Consider the following 26,016-nt stretch of genomic DNA (forward strand, 5'->3'; position numbering starts at 1 on the left):
TCACTTTTACCCCACTGTGAACTATAGTTTTTTGTTCTTCGATCCAAGAGCTGGCTCAAAATTGGCCTAAGTGGCCCAAGGATGTGAACCATTCGTCCAATAAATTGTTTTATATATTCCTGATGATTCAAACACTCACACGGTTCCTATAGTTTAAACTTCCTTAGAAATATTGTGTGTAGCATCTTTTTTATTGCCCACTATCTTAGCGAAATCAAAATCTTGGATAGCGCCGTTCTTTGTCTGAGGCTAACTGCAATTTTTCTCTTTTCTGATTAAGGACTTTTCTTTCTTTTTGACACTAGATTTGAACTTAATTAGAGGAAGTCAGAATTATCTTTAGAAAGAAGGAACTTTATTGTTGTATTGTAAATATATCGCATTTTACTCACTTAACAATTTGTTTGTTTTGTTTTTTTTCTTTTTTCCAGGGGTAATCGTATTGACCCAGTGGTCCTAGAATATCGTAAGAGGGCTTATTGGAACTGAAATTAAAAGTTCTAGTGCTCTTTTTAAGTGACAAAAAAAATGGAGGGCAACTAGGCCCCCTCCCACGCTCATTTTTTTCCCGAAGTCACCTAATCAAAATTTTGAGATAACCATTTTGCTTAGTATGGTCGAAAATGTGATAAATGTGTATTTTAGGATGACTTAATCCCCCGAAGCCCCCCGGGGGGGGGCTGAAAGCTATGAACTTTACCCAATGTTAACAAATAGCATTGGTTATTGGGAAGTATACAGACGTCTTCAGGGGGAATTTCTTATGGTAGTGGGGGGGAGGGTCGGGGGTTATGTGGGAGGATCTTTCCACGAAGGAAGTTTTCATCGGGGAAGGGAAATTGCTATGAAGGGGGTGCCGGACTCCCAGCATTATTTAAAATAAATTAGAAATTAAATAAAAAAAAACAAGTTTTTCAACTGAAAGTAAGGAGCAACATCAAAACTTAAAACGAACAGAAAATATTAGCTATATGATTGGGTTCACCTCCTAGTCAATACCTCGCTCTTTGAGCCAAAAATTTTTTAATACTTTCATAAAAGCTATTTATTCTAATTAAGGGCCTTTGTGATTAAGGGGTCATTTTCAAAGAATTGGATCAAAATTCGAACTTTAGCTTAAAGAGCAAGATATTGACTAGGGGGCAAACCCACTAATATACGTATTAAGAATATATGAATATAGAAGTTCGATACGTAAGTTAATTCGTAAGTTACGTATATTTATTACTAATAAAAACGTTCGTAAATAAAATTCAACAAGTTTCGAGAAAGCCATTTAACCAAATAAAAGTAAAATTAATATGCAAATTTTGATTTAATTATTCATGTACGTTGAGCCAAAATCAAAACCTGTATTAATTCAGAAATGTTCAAAAATTAAATAAAAAAAAACAAGTTTTTTTAACTAAAAGTAAGGAGCGACATTAAAACTTAAAACGAACAGAAATTATTCCGTATATGAAAGGGGCTTTCCCCTCCTCAGCGCCTCGCTCTTTACGCTAAAGTTTGACTTTCTCACAACTCCAGTTTTTTTAAACAATAAAAAAATTTAGCGTAGAGAGCGAGGCGCTGAGGAGGGGACAGCCCCTTTCATATACGGAATAATTTCTGTTTCTTTTAAGTTTTAATGTCGCTCCTTACTTTAAGTTACAAAAAACTTGTTGTTTTTTTAATTTAATTCTCTTATAAGTGTGACGCTGGGGACTAGTGGTAATTGTAATAGCAGTGGTGCCATACAAATATTAAACCTTATAATAAAAACCTTATATGCCCCAGGAAATAACTTACAACCCTGGACCTGAGGGTTTTGGGGGGAGAGTTGTCATCCTCAAAGACCTAATTTCCAGAACTTGAAACTACATTAAACAAAATGGCCATCTCATAAATGTTGATTCAATGTGTTTGGGGAAATGGTGGGTGTGAGAGGAGGGTTAGTTGCCCTTCAGTCACTTTCGATTATTAAAGAGGGCACTAGCCCTTTCAATTTCCAATCAAATGAGCCGTTTTGAAGTTTTTATGACAAAACTTTCTATAAAAGCCTTATATGCCCTAGGGCATAACTTACAACCTTTGCCCTGAGGGTTGTGGGGGGGGGGGAGGTTGTCATCCTCAAAGACCTAATTTCCAGAACTTTCAACTACGTTAAACAAAATGGATATCACAAAATTTTGATTGGATGTGTTTGGAGAAATGGTCGGCGTGAGAGGGGCGTTAGTTGCTCTCTAATAACTTTCAGCTATTAAAAAAGGCACTACCCCTATCAATTTCCAATCAAATAAGCCCTTTTGAAGTTTCTACGACAACGCTTTTAATAAAACCTCATATGCCCCCAGGGCATAACTTACAACCCTGGTCCTGAGGCCTAGGGGGGGGGGTTGTCATCCTCAAAGACCTAATATCCAGAACTTTCAACTACGTTGAAGGAAATTGCTATTACAAAATTTTGATTGGATGTGTTTGGGGAAATGGTGAGCAGGAGATGGGGGTTAGTTGCGCTCCAATCACTTCCGACTATTAAAAAGAGCCCTAGCCCTTTCAATTTCCAATCGAGTTAGCCATTTTTGAAGTTTCTACGACAACGTTTTCTATAAGAACCTTATATGCCTCCAGGGCATAACTTACAGTCCTTGACCTGAGGGCTGTGAGGGGGTTGTCATCCTCAAAGACATGATTTACGGAATTTTGAACTACGTTGAACAAAACGGCTATCTCAAATTTTGATTGGATGTATTTGGGGAAATGATCCGTAAAAGGGGATTTATTTTCCATCCAATCAATTTCGACTATTAAAAACTGCACTAACCATTTGAATTTCCTTTGGAATGATTCCTTTTTGAAGTTTCTACGACTACGGTTACTATAAAAAAAACCTTCTATGCCCCAAACATTTATAAAAATATATATGTTTTTACTTTCATAACTTTAATATATCAAATAATATTAACATTTTGATTACTAAATATCAGTATATATATATTAAACTGACAATGCACATTCATTTGTATTTTTTTCAGTAAAGTACAAATTATGTTTTGGCCTTGGGAAGGCATAGGGATTTTGAGCCCTACTCATGTTAATTTCTGTTCGTTTTGAGTTTGACTCGGTTATTTATTGTAATTTATGTTCGCTTTGGGTTTCATTTATTTATCAATGCGGATTTGTGGTAGTTTTACGCTTGGTAGATTATTTGATTTTATTTTTTGCTCATTTTTTGTTTAATGGAGTTCTTTACTTTTCTTTGAAAAACTTATTTTGTGGATGAAGTTTTTTATAATCAATTTTGGTCCGTTTTATATATACATAGTCTTTTCAAGAAAAAGAAAATATATACTTTAAATGTTTTCGTTTTTTAAGACTTTATAGTTTGGCCTGCTATTTGCATGCTCGAGAAAAATTTTCAGCAATTTTCAACAGCATACACCCTTTTAAAAATCTGGACACAAATAGTAGTGTTTAACTTACTTTCATACCTCATCTAGTTGACCTGAAATAGAAAACTTGATACCATTCGCAAAAAAAAAAATCTGTTTACTTTCTTTGATAGCTTGGATACACTTACGCTATTTTGATTTGGTTAAATTTTAAGAGGAGAAGTAGCCCGGAAATTTTGAAAATAATACCCTCAGTCGTTCTTGGGATACTGCTGAGATGCCTTATTGGGAATTAGTACTAACACAGTGTATTTTGATTTAATCTTACGGCAACATTTAGTTTTTAATTATAACGGGCAAATGGGAGGGTGGGCGTGGGAGGGGGACTAGTTGCCCTCCAATCACTTTCGACTATTAAAAAGGACATTAGTCCCTTCTATTTTCAATTGAATGAGCTCTTTTCGAAGTTCCTATGAAAACTCATCGATACGAAGTACCCTGGTCTAAACAAAAAAAAAAAAAAATAATAATAATACAATGTACCCAGATCGATCTTTATTACAAAAATGTCAAGCCTTCTAATCACTTTCGACAATTAAAAACAGCACTGGCCTTTTCAATTTCAAATCGGATGAGCTCTTTTTGAGTTTCTTCGACAACTCTTTCTATAAAAACCTTATATGCCCCCAGGGCATAACTTACAACCCTTGCCCTGAAGGCTGTGAGGGGGCTTTTATCCTCAAAGACCTAATTTCCAGAACTTTCAACTACGTTAAACAAAATGGTTATCTCAAAATTTTGATTGGATGTGTTTGGGGAAATAGTGGTTGTGAGAGGGGGGTTAGTTGCCCTTCAATCACTTTTGACTATTAAAAAGGACTTTACCCGTTTCAACTTCAAATCGAATGTGCCCTTTTTGAAGTTTCAGCGACAGCTCTTTCTATAAAAACCTCATATGCCCCGAAACTTTCTATAAAAGCCATATACGCCCCCAGGGTATAACTTACAACCTTTGCCCTGAGGGTTTTTTTTTGGGGGGGGGTCGTCATCCTCAAAGACCTAATTTAAAGAACTGTCAACTACGTTGAACAAAATGAATATCTAAAAATTTTCATTGGATGTGTTAGGGAAATAGTGGGCATGAGAGAGGGGTTAGTTGCTCTTCAATCACTTTCGACTATTAAAAAGGGCTTTACTCGTTTCAAATTCAAAGCGAATGAGCCCTTTCTGAAGTTTCTATGACAGCTGCTTCTATAAAAGCCTCATATGCCCCCAGGGCATAACTTACAACCCTTACCCTGAGAGCTGTGGGGGGGGGGGGTGTCATACACAAATACAAAATTTATAGAGATTTAAACTACGTGAAAAAAATGGCTATGTCAAAGTTTTGATTGTATGCGTTTGGGGGAATGGTGGGCGTGAGAGGGGGATTAGTTGCCCTCCAATTACTTTCGAGTATTAAAAAGGGCACTAGCCATTTCAATTTCCTGTCGAATAAACCATTTTTGAAGTTTCTACGACAACGCTTTCTATAAAAACCTTATATGCCCCCAGGGCATGACTTACAACCCTTGCCCTGAGTGCTGTGGGGGGGGGGGGGTATCATTCTTAAAGACATAATTTCCAAAGCTTTCAACTGTTGAACAAAAAGGCAATCTAAAAATTTTGATTGGATGTGTTGGGAGGGAAAAGTGGGTGCGAGAGGGGAGTTAGTTGTCCTCCAATCACTTTTGACTATTAAAAAGGGCACTAGCCCTTGAATTTCAAATCGAATGCACCCTTTTTCAAGTTTCTATGATAAAGCTTTCAATAAAAACCTTATATGCCCACAGGGCATAACTTGTAACCCTTGCCCTGAGGGCTCTGAGGGGGAGGAGTTGTCATCCTCAAAGACCTAATTTCCAGAACTTACAACTGCGTTGAACAAAATGGCTATCTCAAAATTTTGATTGGATGTGTTTGGATAAATGGAGGGCGTGAGAAGGGGGTTAGTTGCCCTCCAATCACTTTCGACTATTAAAAATGACACTAACCCTTTGAATTTCCAATCGAATGAGCCCTTTTTAAATTTTCTATGACAAAGCTTTCAATAAAAATCTTATATGTCCTCAGGGAATAACTTATAACCCTTGCCCTGAAGACTGTGGGGGGACTTTCCTGCTTAAAAGTATAATTCTCTGAACTTTGAACTGCATGGCACAAAATGGCTATCTCAAAATTTTTATTGGATGTGTTTGGGGAAATGGTGGGCGTGGAAAGGGTGTTAGTTGCCTTCCAATTACTTTCGACTATTAAAAAGGGCACTAGCCATTTTAATTTCCAATCGAATGAGCCCTTTTTGAAGTTTCTACGACAACGTTTTCTATAAAGACCTTATATACCCTCAGGGCATAACTTACAAGCCTTGCCCCGAGGGTTGTGGGGGGGAGGGCTGTCATCCTTAAAGACCTTATTTTCAGAACTTTCAACTACGTGGAACAAAATGGCTATCTCAAAATTTTTATTGGATGTGTTTGGGGAAAAGGTGGGCGTGAGAGGGGGGTTAGTTGCCCCCCCCCAATTACTTTCAACTATTAAAAAGGCACTAGCCATTAGAATTTCCAATTGAACGAGCCCTTTTTCAAATGTTTGTTATGGCACTTTCCACAAGAACCATATATGCCCCAAGTCATGACATACAGCCCATACCCTGAGGGTTGTGGGGGAGTGTCACCTTCAAAAACATTATTTCAAGCTGGAACTCATCTACGCTAGAAAGAATAGCTATCTTAAAATTTTGTATTAGATGTGTTTCGGGAAATGGTGGGCGCTGAAGGGGTGTTAGTTGCCTTCTGATTACTTTCGACTATTAAAAAGGGCAGAAGCCACTCCAATTTCCAATTGAATCAGCCCTTTGCGAAGTTTCTCTGACAACTTCTTCGATACAATGTGCCCTGGTCTAAAGGAAAAAAATAATAAATAATACTTTGTGCCAACATCGTTCTTATATGCCCCCAGGGCATAACTTAAAACCCTTGCCCTGAGGGCTGGGGGAGAGTGTCCTACTCAAAAGTATATTTTCAAAAGTATTGAAAATCAACTACGCTGAACAAAATGGCTATCTCAAAATTTTGATTGGATATGTATGGGGGAAAGATGGGTGATGGGGGGCTAGTTGCCCTCCAATCACTTTCGACTATTAAAAAGGGCACTATTTGTTTCAATTTCTAATCGAATGAGCCCTTTTCCAAGTTTCTACGACAACTCCTTTGATATGAAGTACCCTGGTAAGGAATAAAAAAATAATACATTGGGCTAGCATTGTTTTTTACTTAGGGAGCGCTATTGTGCTGCCTATGATACTACGAAGGTAAGTGAAGCTTTCCACCTGATCAATCTTTCCATTATACAGCAGAATTTCACGAGTTAAAGAATCAAAAACCTTACGGACATCTATGAATATAGCATCAGGAATCGAACCCGAGTCAAGTGCTGTGTGGAGAAAAGCTCGGAAATCAAACTGAAAATCACGGAAAAGAATCTTTTAGTCTCTAGAAAAGCAAGAAGACGGCTTATTTAGAAATTATTTGAAAAAACTACGCTTTCTAAAGAGTTAAAGAGGCTGAGTCACAAGTTCGAACCTTAAAACGTACAGGAATTAGGAGGTGCAGTTGGGGGGCTGCCGCCCCCTATACCCCCGCTTCCGTATATGAAAGGGGCTGTGCCCTCCTCAACGCCTCGCTCTTTAAGCTAAAGTTTGACTTTCTCACAACTCTTTTTTTTAAACAATAAAAACTTTAGCGTAAAGAGCTTACGGCACTTGCCTTGAGGGTTGTGGGGCGTTTTGTCAATCCCAGAGGCATAGTTATTTGCTTTTGACTGTTTTGAACAAAATTGGAGTCTCAAAATTTTGATCGAATGCATTTGGGTAAAATAGGGCGTTGGAGGGGGGGGGGCTAGTTAAACTACAATCACTTTTGACTCTTAAAAAGTGCACTAGAACTTCCGATTTCCAATCGAGGCCCCATCCTAAGTTTGTATGGCCACCTTTTCCACACGAATTGCCCGTGGGAAAAAATTGAAATCTTATGGCCTATGATTAGTTTCTTTTCGTTTTTGATTCTCTAAGTTTTTTTTCAATATAATGAATATTTCTTCAGTTTTTCTTGTCTCTGGCGTAAGAACTGAAATATTTAATTTTAATTTTGTAGCTATAATTAACAGTTTTGATTTGTTTCAACACCCTCTCAACATTCTATGAAATTTTTTACTAAATATCATTAGCCGTTACTGGGATATTTCAGATACACCCTTATGACAACCAAGATGCGCATAGTATCTTCTGATTGAATTTTTCGACTTTTAGCCACTCCTAAGATATTGCAGATATCTATACGCCGTTGAACATTTACGCACATAGTGTCTTTTGATTTAGTTTAGGATCCCCGTAAGCATTCCCTGAAGGTTCAAACACTGTTCAAAATTCCCTGAAAGTTTCAACTTAATGCCCTCAGTCGTTCCTGATATATTGCTGATGCGCCCTTTTGACCATCAGTATACACAAAGTGTGTTTTGATTTTGTTAAACGTCCCCTAACATTCTCAGAAAGTAATTACACGGAAATGTAGCACCAGCTGCAAGCAGTCACAGTCGCAAGTTATAGTAGTCTGAAGTTGTCACTGTCGTAGTCACAATCTGTCGCATTTGCAGCAGCGGTAGTGCTATTAGTGTCCCTGAAAGTCTCAAATTTATACCCTTATCTGTTGCTAAGATATTACAGATATGCCTTTTTGGATAACTTGGATGCAGATAGTGTATTCTTATCTATCTCAATATACCCTTCAACAGGATCTGTCCTGCATGTTAAAAATGGACAGCTTGGAAAATTTACAATCCTTGTCCCGGGGGCTGTGGAGGCATGACATCCGCTGGGGCAGAGCTATTAGACCTGGTGACTATTTTGAATTAAATGTCTTTAATATTTCAATTAGTGTAAAGGGGAGTATCTAAAATGGCAAGAAGAGGGGGTTGGATGCTCTCCGCTCCTTTTACAACTTCCCTCTGAACATGATTTTGAAGTTCCAACTTAGTATCCGTACGGGTTTCTTAGATATTAATATCGTACCCATTTGACAGCCCTTCTGTATTTAGTGTACTATAATTTTGTTTACCCCCCCCTTCGACATTTTCTAAAGGTTTTACCTTAATACCCTTAGACTTTTTGGAGACTCATGATAGATTTTCTCCCTTATATATAAATAAACTTATGTAACGTATAACCCTTGTCCTTGGGGCTTGGGGGATTTCATCCCTTGAAGCATAGTTATTTGACTTTCCGACTATTTTGAACAAAGGGATATTTTAAATTTTATATAAGATGTCTTTGGGGCCATTGTAGTTAAAGAGGGCCAGAGAGGGGGCTGGCCCTCCCAGAATGTTTCAACATACTCCCCCAGCATGCCCTGAAAGTTTAAACTTAATATCTTCAGTTGTTCTCGAGTTATTGATTACACAAATTTTTGGAAAACTGGATTTACATTGTATCTTTTAATTTAGTTAAATATACCCCTCAACATTCCCCGAAGTTTTACTTTAACGGACAAAATTTTTTTTTCTTAGATATTGCTGATACACCCTTTTGATAAAACATAAAAGTGCGAAGAAAGGAAGAAAACGAGGACAACTAATACAACCAGTATGCACATACTGGTTGGTAGGACAAGAACCAGTATGCACATAGTATGTTTTGATTGTGTTTGACGTTCCTCTCCAAAGTTTTAGAGGATCTTGTCATTCAGTCCCATAGGCGTTAATATTTAACCTTTAGACTATTTTGAACAAGATAGTTATTTCAAAATTTTGATGGAATGTTTCTGGCGAGAGGGCAGCTAAAAAGGGCATGGGAGGGGGACTTGCATGGGACGGTAGGGCTGTAATTGTCAAACTCTAGATGAGTGTTCAGATGAATATAGAGAGGGGTTACGAGGGAGATTAGAATTAATCTATCATCTCCCTACGTTTAGACTTGGTCTGAATAATTGTGCTGCGGAACGATATCGCCCTTCTTGCTGGAGAAAAATGTTTCTGACGTTGGTTTTAAAGCTTCATTTAATTATACTGATTTCCTTCATATTCCATAAAATTAAATACAATGATTAGTACATGCACGTGAACTATCATTCGGATAAATATATAATAAATAGCAGATAAATATATGAGTTCTGAGGAAGGAGGGGGGAGGGTAATAGGGCAGCTCCCATTGCGATAATCTTTCCTATATAGCACCAGGTATTAGATTTACTTGCTTACCGACACAGAGATAAAAAGGCGTAGTGTGGCATCATGAAACTCGCCAGTGAATTTCTTAGTGGGGAGAGGATGCTACCAAGAGCTCTGTTTTAAGTGATTTTAATTGATTTCTCTTTTTATTTTATATACAGAGTTTCAGTGTATTTAAACATGTACATACATGTATTTAAACACCAGAGAACCCTACCCTATAGTAGAGGTCGTGATGGGTTCAGCCACGTAAAAAATCAAAAGTCATGCAGAATTTTGATCCATATGAGCAATAGTACACATCTCCGTCCACCATATCTTTGTAATAAAGATGTAGATAAGAGCTTGTTCAACGAATCTACTGTTCATCAAAAGTTTTGACTAAAAATTCAAATTTTGTCCAGAATTTTAATTACAATTTAAAATTTTAATTCTTAATCAGGAAAGCGGACGTTACCAATCAATTTACAATTATTGATACAATTTCACAGGAAGAAATCAGGGGTTTATAAGATTGGTGGCCTGAATATGATTTGAAAAACGATCAGAAATTAAATAAAAAACAGGCTTTTATTTCAAGCGATAGTAAGGAGTAACATTAAAACGAACAGAAAATATTCCGTATGTAAGGAGCAAGGCCGTATTCAGGGGGAGGGGCGGGGGGGTTTGACCCCCCCCCCTCCCCCCCCAGGAATGTTTGCCTGACTCATAAAAACGTAACAAAAATGGACATAAACAAATTTTGGTACTTTCCTATTATATGGGCACCTCGGCTATAGACAGTCGAATGAATGCAGTGATAGAGACTCATAAAGCAGGTAATTGTTATCAAAATTGATCGAAGAGCGTGGTTTCTCATTGGATTTACGATATTTAAACTGTTATTTTTTGGGTTTTAGGGGGAGAAAAGGGTACCTAGGTTAGGTTAGGTCACGTTAGGTTAGGTTATGTATTTAATATATGCAATGCTTTACTCCCCCCCCCCCCTAATGGGCAAATATATAGCCCAAATTAGTTATAAACTATTATATATTCATTTTATTTTATTTGATTAGCATTACCAAACTTGACTTTTTAGAAGTGCCCATATAATGGGAAAGTACCCAAATTTTATATGCGTTTTTTGTGTTTTTTGTGTAAACCCTCCCTCCCCGAAATTTTTTTTTTTTTATTAAAACTCCCTCTGAAAAAAATCCTGGGTACGGCCTTGATAAGAAGGGCTGTCCCCTCCTAAATCCCTCGTTCTTTACGCTGAAGTTGGACTTTTTATCCCAATTCTTTAAGAATTAAATAAAAAAAACAAGTTTTTTTTAACTGAAAGTAAGGACGATGTTAAAGCTCAAAGCAAACATAAATCGGTCAAGATACGAAAGGGATTGTCCCATACTCAACGCCTCTCTCTTTACGCTAAAGTTTTTTATCGTTTAAAAAAATAGAGTTTTGAGAAAGTCAAACTTTAGCGTAAAGAGCAAGGCGTTGAAGAGGGGACAGCCCCTTTCATATACGGAATAATTTCTGTTCGTTTTAAGTTTCAATGTCGCTCCTTACTTTCAGTTAAAAAAACTTGTTTTTTTATTTAATTTTTGAACGTTTTTGAATAAATGCAGGTTTTAATCTTGGCTCACCGTACATGAATAATTAAAACAAAATTTTCATATTAATTTACTTTTATTTGGTTAAATGGCTGTCTCGAAACTTGTTTCGTTTTATTTACGAACGTTTTTATTAGTAATAAATATACGTAACTTACGAATTAACTTACGTAACGAACTTTTATATTCATATATTTTTATTAAATATATTAGGGGGTTCGCCCCCTAGTCCATACCTTGCTCTTTAAGCGAAAGTTCAAATTTTGTTCCAATTCTTTAAAAATGACCGCTTAATAACAAAGGCTGTTAATTAGAATAAATAGCTCTTATGAAAGTACTAAAAAATCTCTGGCTTAAAGAGTGAGGTATTGACTAGGGGGTGAACCCAATCATATATGTAATATTTTCTGTTCGTTTAAAGTTTTGATGTTGCTGCTGTTGCAGTTGAAAAACTTGTTTTTTATATTTAATTTCTGATCTTTTTTTAAGTAATGCTGGGAAGTCCGGCGTCCCCTTCATAGCAATATCCCTTCTCCCATGAAAACTTCCTTCATGGAAGGATACTCCTATATAACCCCCGACCCCAGGCACGTATGCAGGAATTTGTTTCTGGGGGGGCTCAATTTTTTCGGGGGGGGGGGGGCAAATCCTTCAAACCCATTATTCTGGGAGAAAAATCAGAAAATTATGGGAAAATGAAAAAAATCGTGAGATTTTGGCGGGGGGACTGGGCCCGGAGGCCCCCCCTTCGTACGTCCGTGCCCGACCCCCCCCCCCCACTACCAGTAAAAATCTCCCCTGCAAACGTCTGTACTGTATACTTCCCAATAACCAATACTATATGTTAACATTGAGTAAAGTTAATAACTTTCACCCCTCTTCCCGGGAACTTCAGGGGATTAAGTCATCCTAAAAGACATACTTATAATATTTTCGAAAATGCTGAACAAAATGGCTATCTAAAAATTTTGATCAGCTGACTTTGGGAAAACAATGAGCGTGGGAGGGGGCCGAGTTGCCCTCCATTTTTTTTGGTCACTTATAAAGGGCACTAGAACTTTTAATTTCCGTTCCAATGAGCCCTCCCACGATATTCTAGGACCACTGGGTCGATACGATCACCCCTGGGGAAAAATAAATAAATAAAAATAAACACGCACCAGTGATCTTTCTTTTGCAAAAAATGCAAAATTCCACATTTTTGTAGATAGGAGCTTGAAACCTCTAAAGTAGGGTTCTCTGATACGCAAAATATGATGGTGTGATTTTCATTCAGGTTCTATAACTTTTAGGGGGTCTTTCCCCTTTTTTTCGAAAATCAGCCAAATTTTCTCAGGACCGTAACTTTTGATGGGTAGGATTAAACTTGATGAAACTTATATATTTAAAATCAGCATTAAAATTTGATTCTTTTGATGTATCTATTTGTGATCAAAATACCGTTTTCTAGAGTTTCGGTTACCATTGAGCCGGGTCCCAATAACCAATACTATATCTTAACATTGGGTAAAGTTCATAACTTTCAGCCCTCCTCCTGGGGGCTTCGAGGGATTAAGTCATCCTGGAAGACATAGTTATAATATTTTCGACTATGCTAAACAAAATGGCTATCTCAAAATTTTGATCAGATGACTTTGGGAAAAAAATGAGCGTGGGAAGAGGCCTAGTTGCCTTCCATTTTTTGGTCACTTAAAACGAGCACTAGAAATTTTAATTTCCGTTCGAATGGACCCTCCCGCAACATTCCAAAACGACTGGGTCAATGCGATCACCCCTGGAAAAAAAAAAACAAAAAAACAAATAAACAGGAATTTGTGATCTTTCTTCTGGCAAAAAAAAAAAAAAATTCCACATTTTTGTAGATAGGAGCTTGAAACCTCTACAGTAGGGTTCTCTGATACGCTGAATATGATGGTGTGATTTTCATTAAGTTTTTATAACTTTTAGGGGGTCTTTCCCCCTTTTTTCAAAAATCAGCCAAATTTTCTCAGGCATTTAACTTTTGATACGTAAAAGTAAACTTGATGAAACCTATATATTTGAAATCAGAATTAAAAACTGGTTCTTTTGATGTATCTATTGGTATCAAAATTCCGTTTTTTAGAGTTTTGGTTACCATTGAGCCGGGTCGCTCCTTACTTACAGTTCGTTACCACGAACTGTTTGACAAATACTGAATCATGAAAGCCGTTGGATCGGAGTAACAAATTTTTTCTAAACACCAAAAGACTTTAGTGCAACGAGTGAAGGGTTGACCAGGAGGACAGGCCTTCTTATATACAACATAGTTTCTGCTTATTTAAAAGTTTAACATTGCTCTTTACTTTCAATTGAAAAAACTGTTTTTATAATGAATCAATAATAAGAATTACGGTTGGTTGAACATGGCTCAACTTAACAAACTGCGCACAGGGCACATCTATGGCGCGGTAATCGTCTAAAATTTTGATTTTATGCACAATTATGACTATTTCACTTCAGGTATAAATGAGATAACTAGTTTCTATCAAATATAGTGTTCGAGGCCCCTGAGGACCTCTGTTTCTAGTTTTGTTGACTAAAGAGGATATTCAGGAAATTAATGAAACTATGAAACGGTGACATTTTGTTTTCGCGAAGGCATTTTGTTTTGTCGAAGTTGTCTGAATGTAATATTGTATACTTAATGAAGAAATAGATTATATTAGTTGAGGTTGCTAAAATTAAATAAAAAAAACAAGTTTTTTAAACTGAAAGTAAGGAGCGACATTAAAACTTAAAACAAACATAAATTATTCCGTATATAAAAGGGGTTGTCGCGTTCGTACTATGATACACATTACGCTACAGTTTTTTATTGTTTTAAAAAGTACGGCTTTAAGAAAGAGTCTAACCTTATAAAAAGGAGTAAGGTATTGAGGAGGAGACAGCTTCTTGTATGGGGGATCTAATTGCGATCTGTTTTAAGTGGCGACGCTATACCTTGAATTCTGTTAAAAAAGCTTGTTTTTTTTATTTAATTTCTGATCGTTTTTTAGTTAATTCAGCTTTTATTTTGGCCCACCGTCATTGAATAAGTAAACAAAATTTGCATAAAAATTTTACTTTTCTTTTGCTAAATGGATGTCTCTAAATTTGGTTATGCCGTAATTTACAAATTAACTTACGTAACTAACTTCTGTATTCGTATATTTTTCTTCTGGCAAAAAATAGAAAGTTGCAGATTTTTGCAGATATGAGCTTGAAACCTATGTAATAGGGTTTTCTGATACGCTGAATCTGACGGTGTGATTTTCATTAAAATTCTTTCACTTGTAGGGGATGTTTCCCCCCTTGTAGGGGAAAAATCGGGTAAATTTTCTCAGGCTCGTAGCCTTTGATGAGCAATACTAAACTTAATAAATTTATATATTTAGAATCAGCATTATAAAAACATTCTTTTGATACATTTTTTGACATCAAAATTCCGTTTTTAAAAGTTTCGATTACTATTGAGCCGTATCGCTTGTTTTTTTTATTGTTTTTTTTTTATTACGTATATGCTATTACGTATATGAGGGGGTTCTCCCCTTAGTCAATACCACGCTCTTTACGTTAAAAGTTGAAAAAAAATTTGATTCACAAACCCCTGAATCACAAAGGCCTTTTAATTAGAATAGATAGCTCTTTTGAAAGAACTAAAAAAAAAAACTGTAGCGTAAAGAGCGAGGCATTGACTTGGGGGAGAACCCCCTCACATACGTTATAATTTCTGTTCATTTTAAGTTCTAATGTTGCTTCTTACTTTCAGTTGAAAAAACTTGTTTTTTTTTATATTTAATTTCTGATCATTTTTTAAATAATGCTTAGAAATCCGGCGCCCCCTTCATAGAAATGTCCCTTACCCCAAAAAAACATCCTCCACGGAAAGACTCTCCAGGGTAACCCCCTCCTCTAGCCCCCCCCCCTCCAGAAAAAAATCCTTCCTGAAAATGTCTGTATACTTCCCAATAACCAATAAATAATGCTGGCAAGTCCGGCGCCCCCTTCATAGCAATGTTCCTTCCCCCATAAAAACTTCCTCCATGGAAAGATCCTCCCACATAACCCCCGACCCACCCCCCACTACCAGAAAAAATCCCTCCTGAAAACGTCTGTATACTTCCCAATAACCAATACTATATGTAAACATTGGGTAAAGTTCATAACTTTTAGCCCCCCCCCCTGTGGACTTTTGGGGATTAAGTCATCCTAAAAGACATATTTATGATATTTTCGGCCATGCTGAACAAAATGGCTATCTCAAAATTTTGAGCGGGTGACTTTGGGAAAAAAATGAGCGTGGGAGGGGGCCTAGTTGCCCTCCATTTTTTTTGTCACTTAAAAAGTGCACCAGAACTCTTAATTTCAGTTCCAATGAGCCCTCCCACGATATTCTAGGGTCGATACACACTAGATCAATACGATCACCCCTGGGGAAAAAAACAACAAACAAACAAACAAATAAACACGCATCCGTAATCTTTCTTCTGGCAAAAAGTTCAAAATTCCACACTTTTGCAGATAGGAGCTTGAAACCTCTACAGTAGTATTTTCTGATACGCTGAATCTGATGGTGTGATTTTCATTAAGATTCTATGAATTTTAGGGTCTTTCCCCCTTTTTTCGAAAATCAGCCAAATTTTCTCAGGCGCGTAACTTTTGATGGGTAGGACTAAACTTGATGAAACTTATATATTTGAAATCAGCATTAAAATATGATTCTTTTGATGTATCTATTGGTATCAAAGACCCGTTTTCTAGAGCTTCGGTTACCATTGAGCCGGGTCGCTCCTTACTTACAGTTCGTTACCACGAACTGTTTGAAATGGTCCAACTCCGACCAGAAGCGTATCACATATTCTCCGAATCTTAATTTTGCCCTTTTTATATATTTGGGGTCTTCCAGGGGGAGTGAGAGTCCGTGTATGGAGTATAGTAATGCGTATCAGATTTTTTTCTTCTACCCATAGAAAATGTCATATTAGCAATCTTCAAGATTCATTCTTTGAGGTTAACCCTTTAACCTCTTCTAATATTCTAACTCTCTCTATAAGGTCTTAAGTTTTTAATATTTTCATCTAGGAACTAGTAACTCTATTCACCTTCGTTGACGGTGATTAAATCATCAATTCCTAAAATTGCTATTTTTCATGGTTAAATTTTATAGCTAAAAAAAAACCTAAAAGTTATAAAAGCTCAACATTTAAACATATAATAAAGCTGAATAAATAGATTACTTTTGAAAATTACTTTTGCATAAGGTTAAAGTGAAAAATGGTTAGTGCCACTGACAGTGTAGCGTTGTTTAGCAGAATTAGAAATATTTAAAACAAACTTAAATTAATTTTTGTTATTTCGTAATTTTCGTTTTAATTTTCGTAACCTCCGCATCAAAATGCGGAGGTTAGTAAAGGTCTAAGCTTCATTGGTTTCAAATATGGATTTTTGGAAAGTAGCCAATATTTTTTTATTTACGAATTATTTTTCTAGATTGTCAAATAATTGGTCCAGAAATTATAAAATATTTAATATTTAAAACAAACTTAAATTAAATTTAAATTTTAAATTAGCCAATATCTTTTTATTTACGAATTATTTTTCTAGATTGTCAAATAATTAGTCCAGGAATTATAAAATATTTAATATTTAAAACAAACTTAAATTAAATTTAAATTCTAAATTTAAAAATTAAATTTTTAAATTAAATTAAATTTTGTTTTAATTTTCGTAACCTCCGCATCAAGATGCGGAGGTTATTAAAGGTCTAAGCTTCATTGGTTTCAAATATGGATTTTTGAAAAGTAGCCAATATTTTTTTATTTACGAATTATTTTTCTAGATTGTCAAATAATTAGTCCAGAAATTATAAAAAAAAACATATATAATAGGTTTTAAAACATACACAAACATACATAGTTTGCTCATTCGGTGAGAGTAAGTCATTTATCTTCAGCGAAACTATGGCTGAATGTTCTTGCTTTAACTGCCCAACGTTCTACCAAACACTATCTAGCATTGAGCTAGAATATTTGAACTTACTGGATTTTATTTACTCATAGATAATATCATATTAGCAATCTCTAAGGGTCACCTTTTAACCTCTTCTAACTCTAATTCTTCAGTCACAAGTTTTTATTAATCTTTGCAGCTAGTAAGTTTATTCACCTTCGTCAAAGTTCTTTGAATCATCACTTCCTAAAAGATACATATTTTCAGGGTCAATTTTTTTTTTTATTAAAAAACCCTAAAAGTTCATAAGAGCTGAAGATAGTTAACATGTAATGAAAGCAAATAAACAGTAGGGATATTCCACCTTGCGTCATTGTTGCATACCCGAGTGTGCTGAAGATTACTCATACTGACACTGGTATACATAGGATGACGACCAAGTATAATATCTGTAAGAAAAAAAAAAAACAGAACAGGTTTTTGACTGATTTAAAATCGTAAATTTTTTGGGAAGTTTTGTCCTTCGAATACTTGTAACAATGCATCTATAGATCATGGTGCCAGTATTTTAAGCGGTTGGATAGAAGCAGGCTAAAAAAGAGAGATATTTTATTGATTACATGTGTCGATTTTCTATGGGTACCGTAAGTAATTACATTTTTTGTCATTAATTTGGTTTCTTGTGGTTATATTTTTCATCGACATCCTTTCTTGATCGACTGCCTCTAAAAGTAACTTGGGGGGGGGGTCTGGTCCAGGGGCATGATTTGTTATAGGGCAGAAGGAGCAACTACACCACGGCCTGGTCCCCAACTGGTATTGGACCTGTCGTTTCGTACGTTGAACTACAGAGATTTCTAAGCCGATGAATGAGGCTACTATCCCAGTCTTTTGTAAGGAGGGGCGATTGAATTTAAACTCATTTCCGTGAAATATTTCGGTTTTTGGCATATTTGTGAAGAAATATTGCTAATAAAACCTTGAAATTGGAAATTAAATTGGAGAAGAAGCTTCGAAAAATTGTAGAAAAGGCTTTCCAGATCTATTCATAAATTTAAACAGTCCCCCCTCCGAGGAATGTAAATTCTTCTGCCGTTCCAGCAAAATTTAAGATAGTGGCACATGAATTTACTTTTATCGCGTTTTGAAAGATTTTACGTCCATACATCAATATTTTTTTTTAATTCCTCATTTAGAGAATAATTTGTTTTTCAGCCGCAATAATTCGTGCATATTTGTATACTTAAGCACATGCGTATTGCCATTCACTGAGCTTCATGTTTGAAATGAACCGTGAATAATAGTCCAAATACAGAAAAGGCTTGCCAGGCTATTTACTCTCTTAACCTTCTTTACCCATAAGGGGTACGCACAGAGAAATATAAGTTACTTGTAAAAATGTATTTTTTGCTAATTTTACTGACTTAAAATTCCACACAAAAAAGAACTGTTCTGATTTTGCATTTTTTTTCTCTAGTTCCCAACCTTTTCGAAATTCCGTACCCCCTAAAAAAGATTTTGATCGTGTTTTACCCCCCGCCGATAATTAAAATTAAAAAATCAAATTATAAAATTTCTTCAGCGTAGTTGATTTCCAGACAGAAAATATATTTTTGAGGAGGACAAACCCCCAAAACCCTCAGGGCAAGGGTTTTAAAGTTATGCCCCGGGGGCATATAAGAACGATGTTGGCACTATGTATTATTTATTATTTTTTTTTCTTTTAGAGCAGATAAGATAAGATAAGATAAGTTTTATTCTTCATTAAATACACATACAATATTAGATGTTATAAATCCCTCAAAGGCTCATTGGCCTGTACAAAGAGGGAAGACATATGAATTACATACTCAAGGATAAAAAACATACTCAATATGAATTACATACTCAAGGATAAAAAACAAAAGAAAATTTAAAATGATCACTTACTCACATATGAAGGAGAAGAAAAGAAAATATAAATAAAATAGAAACTATAGAAAAAATTAGAATAAATAAACTAAATTAATTAATTATATTAAATAGACTCAAAAAAAAAAAAAAAAAAAAAAAAAAAAAAATATTACTATAAGCGAATTACTGTCGTCGAAACAGACTGTAATTATTAGACTGTAATAAAATGGTGCGAAAGCAATAAAATTTAACCTATCTTCATGAATGCTACTCCTTAGTGAACTATACAAGTTTCACCAATAAAAAATGATAATCATACCTGAGGCCTGGGAGTCATAGCGCAGAGAAAACCACCATAAAACAAACTAACCATTCAGGGGACATCAACTCCACAAAAAAAAAAAAAAAAAAAAAAAAAAAAAAAAAAATTATTCAGTTTGATTCTTAACTAAAATGGTCCTTAAGAATCCTCTTGAAAGTGCCAAACGAGTGACATTTCTGTACTGAAGAAGGCAGGGAGTTCCAAACCTGATGACAAGCGATGAGGGGATTGAAATCTGACCGCACAGTGGGAGTAGGAGGAATGCAGATATTATGTGACGAACGAAGGTTATATGGAGCTGAATCAGAAATAAACTGAGGAGTTTTTTGAAGAGATTTTGGAAGATTTCCATCAAGATTATGAAAAAAAAAAGAAACCAACGAACTAATTAAGATAGACGTTTTTTTTAGACACGTTCTTTTTGACTACCTGTGGTGTCCAAGAATAATACATCGTGTTTAGTTTTACTTAACAAGACACGACTATGGTGTGGTAAGAAAAGTTAACATCGCTGTTATGGGGCCATAAGATACACGTTACTGGAAAAAACAGAAAAAAAAAGCTTCAGAATAGATCCAGGAAAGGTGTGTTTGAGTTTTTGAATGACTCCCAAACTCCGTGAGACCTTAACCCTAATCATGGCTATATGGTGTCTAAACGAAAGGTTCTCATCAAGCAGGATACCACGAAATCGGACCAACCGATTCTCTGGTCTACACAAGAAGCCTTGTGACACCTGAAGCTGTGTCAGTTGAGGGAAACCTACACCAATTCAAGAAAAAATAAGAAAATGTGACTTGGTAACATTCAAGTCCAAGTAATTCGCCTCAAACCATGAAACTACTCTCTCAAATATTGCCACCAGATTAGACCTGACATCAAAGTCCGTCCTCCCTAGAGTCCCAAAAGTGCTGTCGTCAGCAAAAGCAACGAGGCAATCTTCATTAGAAGTAGCATTGGGACACGAAGGACCATCCGGATGACATAGATTGCAGCATACCAGAGGACTGGTGTTCTTGACTGCTGAAATCAGATCATAGACATAAATCAGAAATAAAACGGGGCCAAGAACAGATCCCTGGGGGACATCATATTCTACTTCAGAAGGGCTTCGGAAAAGCGGATCAATTGAAATAAGTCTACCAGAAAGATATGATTCAAACCAAGAAAAAACATTTGATCTTATACCAATATGCGATAATTTCCAAAGAAGAATCTGATGAGTCAAAGAATCAAAAGCTTTACGAACATCCAAAAATATAGCTGCCGAGATAAGACCAAAATCTATTGCCGAATGAATGAAATTCAAGAGAGATGCGCAAGCATGCTCTGTAGAGTGATTCGCTCCGAATCCGAACTGGAAATCATAGAAAAAAATTATGACATCCAGATAACTAAGAAGCCTGGATAGCATAGCCTTCTCAAAAATTTTGCTGAAAACAGATAGAAGAGAAATTGGCCTATAATTAGCAGGATCACTCCGGGACCCACCTTTATACAGCACTATAACCTTAGCTCGCTTGAGTGATTCAGGGAAAATTCCATTCACGAAAGACAGATTGACAAGCTTAGTCAATGGTGACAGAATAGCGGGAAGAACGGCACGGATAAACCTTGTAGGAATTCTGTCTGGCCCTGAAGACGATGAACCTTTAAGTGCATTTACGATCTGAGCTACCTCAAACTCAGAAACAGGGTTCAAAACCATTGACTTTAAACATGGGGGTCAAAGATAGGCTCTGAAATCGCAACGAGGAGTTGTAGAGCTCACAGATGAAGCAGTCGCTTTTCCTATATTAGCAAAATAATACGTAAGCTCTAGCTGAAAAATTTATTCTCCATTGACAGTTTTGCCGTCAACTATAAGCGTTGTTAGAACCGAAGGCTAAGGGGGAGTAGGTTTAAGTACAGAACTAATAATTTTCCCTGTAGCCCAAACCTCCTTTACACACTCAGAAAATTTCCTTTGATAATATTGAGACTTGGCCTTCCGAGACAGAGACTTAAATAATTTCCTATAGGCTTTGAACCGCTGATGATGAGAAGCAGATGACGATGTCTTATATAGTTTCCACAGATAATTTTTCCTTTCCTAGCTTTTATGGAGACCTGGAGTCATCCACGGATTCAGCAGTACTATCCTTTTCGAGGTATGAGGCTTTGGATTCTGGTGGCAAACTTCTAGGACACCTTCTTTTACTGAATCATAAAAGAAATCAAAAGAACGGTTAAAATCCGATTCAGAATCCAAACTATCCCATGACTGATTAGTCAAACGAGATTTAAGTAGACTGATCTCACTGACACCAAAACAGAAAAATGGGAGATTAGATGGCGAAACTTTACGCTGCGATCGATTAGCAGTCCTATACCGTGAAATAGCAGGGAAATGATCAGAAATATCACTAATAATCACCGAATCATCTAAGACATCTAGTGACGAAAAAAATATTATCAATAAGTGATGCATGCATCTCAGTAACTCGGGTTGGTATACAAGCTGAAGGTAGAGCTCCCGCAGAAAGCATCATTGACAAAAAATCTGCAGCCGAAGCAGAATTTTGACCCAGCATGTTAATATTGAAATCCCCCATAAGGATTTGTTCGCAATGATACTTTTGGACTAAGTCCAAAAACTCTTCTATAATTTTCATAAAAGAAGGAAGATATCCACTAGTGGATCTGTAAAACAAACCGACAACTAAATTCTTACAACCTGACTAACTCTCAATAAAAAGGGATTCAAAGATTCCTTCCTCATTTCTACTCAAATCGCCTCGGAAATTATATACAAGATGATCGGCAATATACAGGGCAAGGCCACCTTTCGCCATCTGTTTTCGGTTCATCCTCTCCATCCTAAATCTTTGGATATCTAAAAGCATATCCTTTTTTGAATCCAGGAAAGTTTCACACAATCCAATAACATCCGGAGTTCCACCACTGACGATCCGGATGACGAGCACTTCGTATCGAAGAAGTTGTCGTAAAAACTTCAAAAAGGGCTCATACAATTGGAAACTGGAGTGGCTTGTGCCCTTTTTGATAGTCGAAAGTGATTGGAAAGCGACTAACATCCCTTCCATGCCCACCATTTCCCAAAACACATCCAATCAAAATTTTGAGATAGCCATTTTGTTCAGCGTAGTTGATTTCCAAATGGAAATTAAGTTTTTGAGGGGGACACTCCCCCACAGCCCTCAGGGCAAGGGTTTTAAGTTATGCCCTGGGGGCATATAAGGTTTTTATAGAAGGTGTTGTCGTAGAAAGTTCAAAAAAAGCTCATTCGATTTGAAATTCAAAGGGCTAGTGCCCTTTTTAATAGTCGAAAGTGATTGGAGGGCAACTAACCCCCCTCTCACGCCTAACTTTTCCCCAAACACATCCAATCAAAATTTTGAGATAGCCATTTTATTAAACGTAGTTTTAAGTTCTAGAAATTAGGTTTTGAGGATAATAACCCCCCCCCCCACAGCCCTCGGGGCAAGGGGGGTAAGTTATGCCCTGGCGGCATCGAAGGTTTTTATAGAACAAATTGTAGTAGAAGCTTCAAAAAAGGGCTCATTTGACTGGGAATTGAAATGGCTAGTTCCCTTTTTAATAGTCGAAAGTGATTGGAAGGCAACTAACACCCCTTCCACGCCCATCATTTCCCCAAACACATCCAATCAAAATTTGAGATAGCCATTTGTCCCAGGCAGTTCAAAGTTCAGGAAATTATACCTTTGAGTAGGGCACTCCCCTCCAGAATCTTCAGGGCAAGGGTTATAAGTTATGCCCTGGGGGCATATAAGATTTTTATTGAAATCTTTGTCATAGCAACTTGAAAAAGAGCTCATTCGATTAGAAATTGAAAGGGCTAGTGACCTTTTTAATAGTAAAAAGTGATTGGAAGGCAACTAACACCCCTCCCACGCCCACCAATTATCCAAAACATCCAATCAAAATTTTGAGATAGCCATTTTGTTCAAAGTAGTTGAAAGGTCCCGGAATTATATCTAAGAGCATAACACTCCCCCACTGCCCTCAGGGTAAGGGTTGTAAGTTATGCCCTGGGGACATGTAAGGATTTTATTGTATGGTTTGTTGTAGAAACTTGAAAAATGGCTCATTCGATTTGAAATTCAAAGGGCTAGTGCCCTTTTTAATAGTCGAAAGTAATTGGAGGGCAACTAACTCCCCTCTCACGGCCACCTTTTCCCCAAACACATCCAATCGAAATTTTTAGATAGCCTTTTATCAACGTAGTTAAAAGTTTAAGAAATTAGGTCTTTGAGGATGATAACCCTCTTAGAGCCCTCGGGGAAAGGGTTATAATTTATGCCCTGGGGACTAATAAGGTTTTTATAGATAGTGATGCTGTAGAAAGTTCAAAAAGGGCTCATTCGATTGGTAATTAGAAGGGTTTGTGCCCTTTTTAATATTCGAAAGTGATAGGACGATAAGCAGCACCCCTCTCACACCCACCATTTCCCCAAACCCATCCAATCCAAATTTTGAGATAGCCATTTTGTTCGACGTAGTTAAAAAGTCTGGAAATTATGTTTTAGAGGATGACACTCCCCCCACAACCCCCACAGTTGGGGTCAAAACCCCTATGACTTCCCAAGGCCAGAACATAGTTTTCATTTTACTGAATAAAATACAAATGAATGTGCATTGTCAGTTTAATATACATATACTGATATTTAGTAATCAAAATGTTAATATCATTTGATTTATTAAAGTTATAAAAGTAAAAAAATATATTTTTTTCAGTAAAGTGCAAAGAGCATGCTTAAGTAAAGACCTATATGGGCACAACGTACTATTTATTATTATTTTTTTGTTAGACAAGGTCACTTTGTATAGAAGTAGTGGTCGTAGAAGCCTCGAAAAGGGCTCATTCGATTGGAAATTGAAAGAGCTAGTGTCCTTTTTAATTGTCAAAAGTTATTGTTGGGCAACCACTCCATCACCACGCCCATCAATTTCCCAAACACATACAATCAAAACTTTGAGATAGCCATTTTGTTCAGCGTAGTTGAAAAGTCCGGACATTATGTCTTTGAGGGTGCCAACGCTCCCTGCAGTACTCAGGGCAAGGGTTCTAAGTCATGCCCGGGGGGCATATAAGGTTTTAATAGAAAAAGTGGTCGTATAAACTTAGGAGGGGGCTCATTGGATTGGTATACAGAGGTCCTAGTGTCCCTTTTAAAACTCAAAGTGATTGGAGGGCAGATACCCCCTCCCCATGCGTCGTCTTTTCTCGAAATTCATCTGATAGAAATTTTTAGATAGCCATATGTTGTCGTAGAAGTTTTGAAAAGGACTCATTCGGTTGTAAATTGAAAGGACTAGCGCCCTTTATAATAGCTGAAAGTGATTGGAGAACAACCCCCCCCCCATGTCACTAATTTCTCCAAACACATCCAATCAAAATATCGAGATAGCCATTTTGTTCAGCGTAGTTGAAAGGTCTGGAAATCATGTCTTTGAGGATGAAAGCCCTCCCCTCTTTAAAAAAAATAATTTTCCAGAAAATAATTTGCACTTTACTGAAAACAAAATACACTTTAAATGTTTTCACTTTTTTGTACTTTAATAAATAAAAATTATTACAATTTTTAGGACAAATATCAGTATATGCAATTAAACTGACAATCCACGGTCATTAGTTATTTTTTCTTTCAGTAAACTGTAAATTATTTTCTGGTCTTGAGAAGGTGTGGGGATTATCAGCTCTACTCTTGTTAAGTTTTGAACGTCTTGAGTTTGACTCGGCTATTTATTGTAATTTCAGTTAGTTTTGAGTTTCATTTAATTGTTGATAGTGATTTGTGGTAGTTGTAAGCTTGAAGAATTATTTGACTCTTAACTTTTTTTTGAAAAATTTGTTTTGTTGAAAAAGTTTTTTAAATTAAGAACATGAAAGCTCAACCCCAGAGTAACAGATTGGAGGAACAAAAAACTCTTTACTTAGGCTTAATAGCCTTTTACTTAGGCCTATGATGACTTGGAGTTCAATTTTTTTTTTTGCATTGGCCCAGTTGATATTTTCAGTCATGACTGCGCACGAGGACGAAGTAAACTTTCAAAGCGACTGATAGACTGCAACACTGCAACGCTGCAACTTTAAAACACTCATTTAATAAAAGACTCTCTAGAACAGTGCTAATATTGAAATATTATTGCGTATATGAAGGAGATTGCTTCACTCTTTACGCTAAAATTTTTAGTACTTTTAAAAGAGCCTCTTATTGTTCTAATTAAACTACTACTACTACTACTACTAAAAACAATTCATCGTAGCACCAAGCCACCTGAGGCCAACACAGCTACGCACGCTCCTCCTCCACCCCAATCTATTCAAAGCCTCCCTTTTTACACCCTTTCCTTTTAATTTTATTTCCATTATGACGTCCTCCCACCCCAGACGGGAACGACCTGCTTTCCGTTTAGCCCTAGATGGTTTGCCGAAAAGAACAATCTTCGGCAATCTGTCATCCTTCATCCGCACAACGTGCCCTAGCCACCTCAACCTTTCTTTCATTAAGGCCCTAGAGAGCGGTATTGAACCAAACTTTTTGTATAGCCTATTTTTTGACATGCGGTAATTCAGCCGGGTACCCAGAACAATCCTTAAGCAATT

General features: G+C 36.5%; 1 protein-coding gene across 1 annotated transcript in view; it reads left to right on the plus strand.

Moving 5' to 3' along the window:
- The first annotated feature begins 17,716 nt into the window (after positions 1-17,716).
- Positions 17,717-26,016, plus strand: part of LOC148949019 (immunomodulatory peroxidase-like) — a 151,220-nt gene continuing 142,920 nt past the window's right edge. The window contains exon 1 of the mRNA XM_089094867.1: positions 17,717-17,814. Within this exon, the coding sequence (XP_088950993.1) occupies positions 17,791-17,814 (24 nt within the window). The 5' untranslated portion in view covers positions 17,717-17,790. The remainder of the gene's footprint in view (positions 17,815-26,016) is intronic.

This window comes from Artemia sp. Qi Xiang Cuo, chromosome 9 (genome assembly GCF_049724085.1).
Source record: "Artemia sp. Qi Xiang Cuo chromosome 9, ASM4972408v1, whole genome shotgun sequence".
Lineage (NCBI taxonomy): Eukaryota > Metazoa > Arthropoda > Branchiopoda > Anostraca > Artemiidae > Artemia > Artemia sp. Qi Xiang Cuo.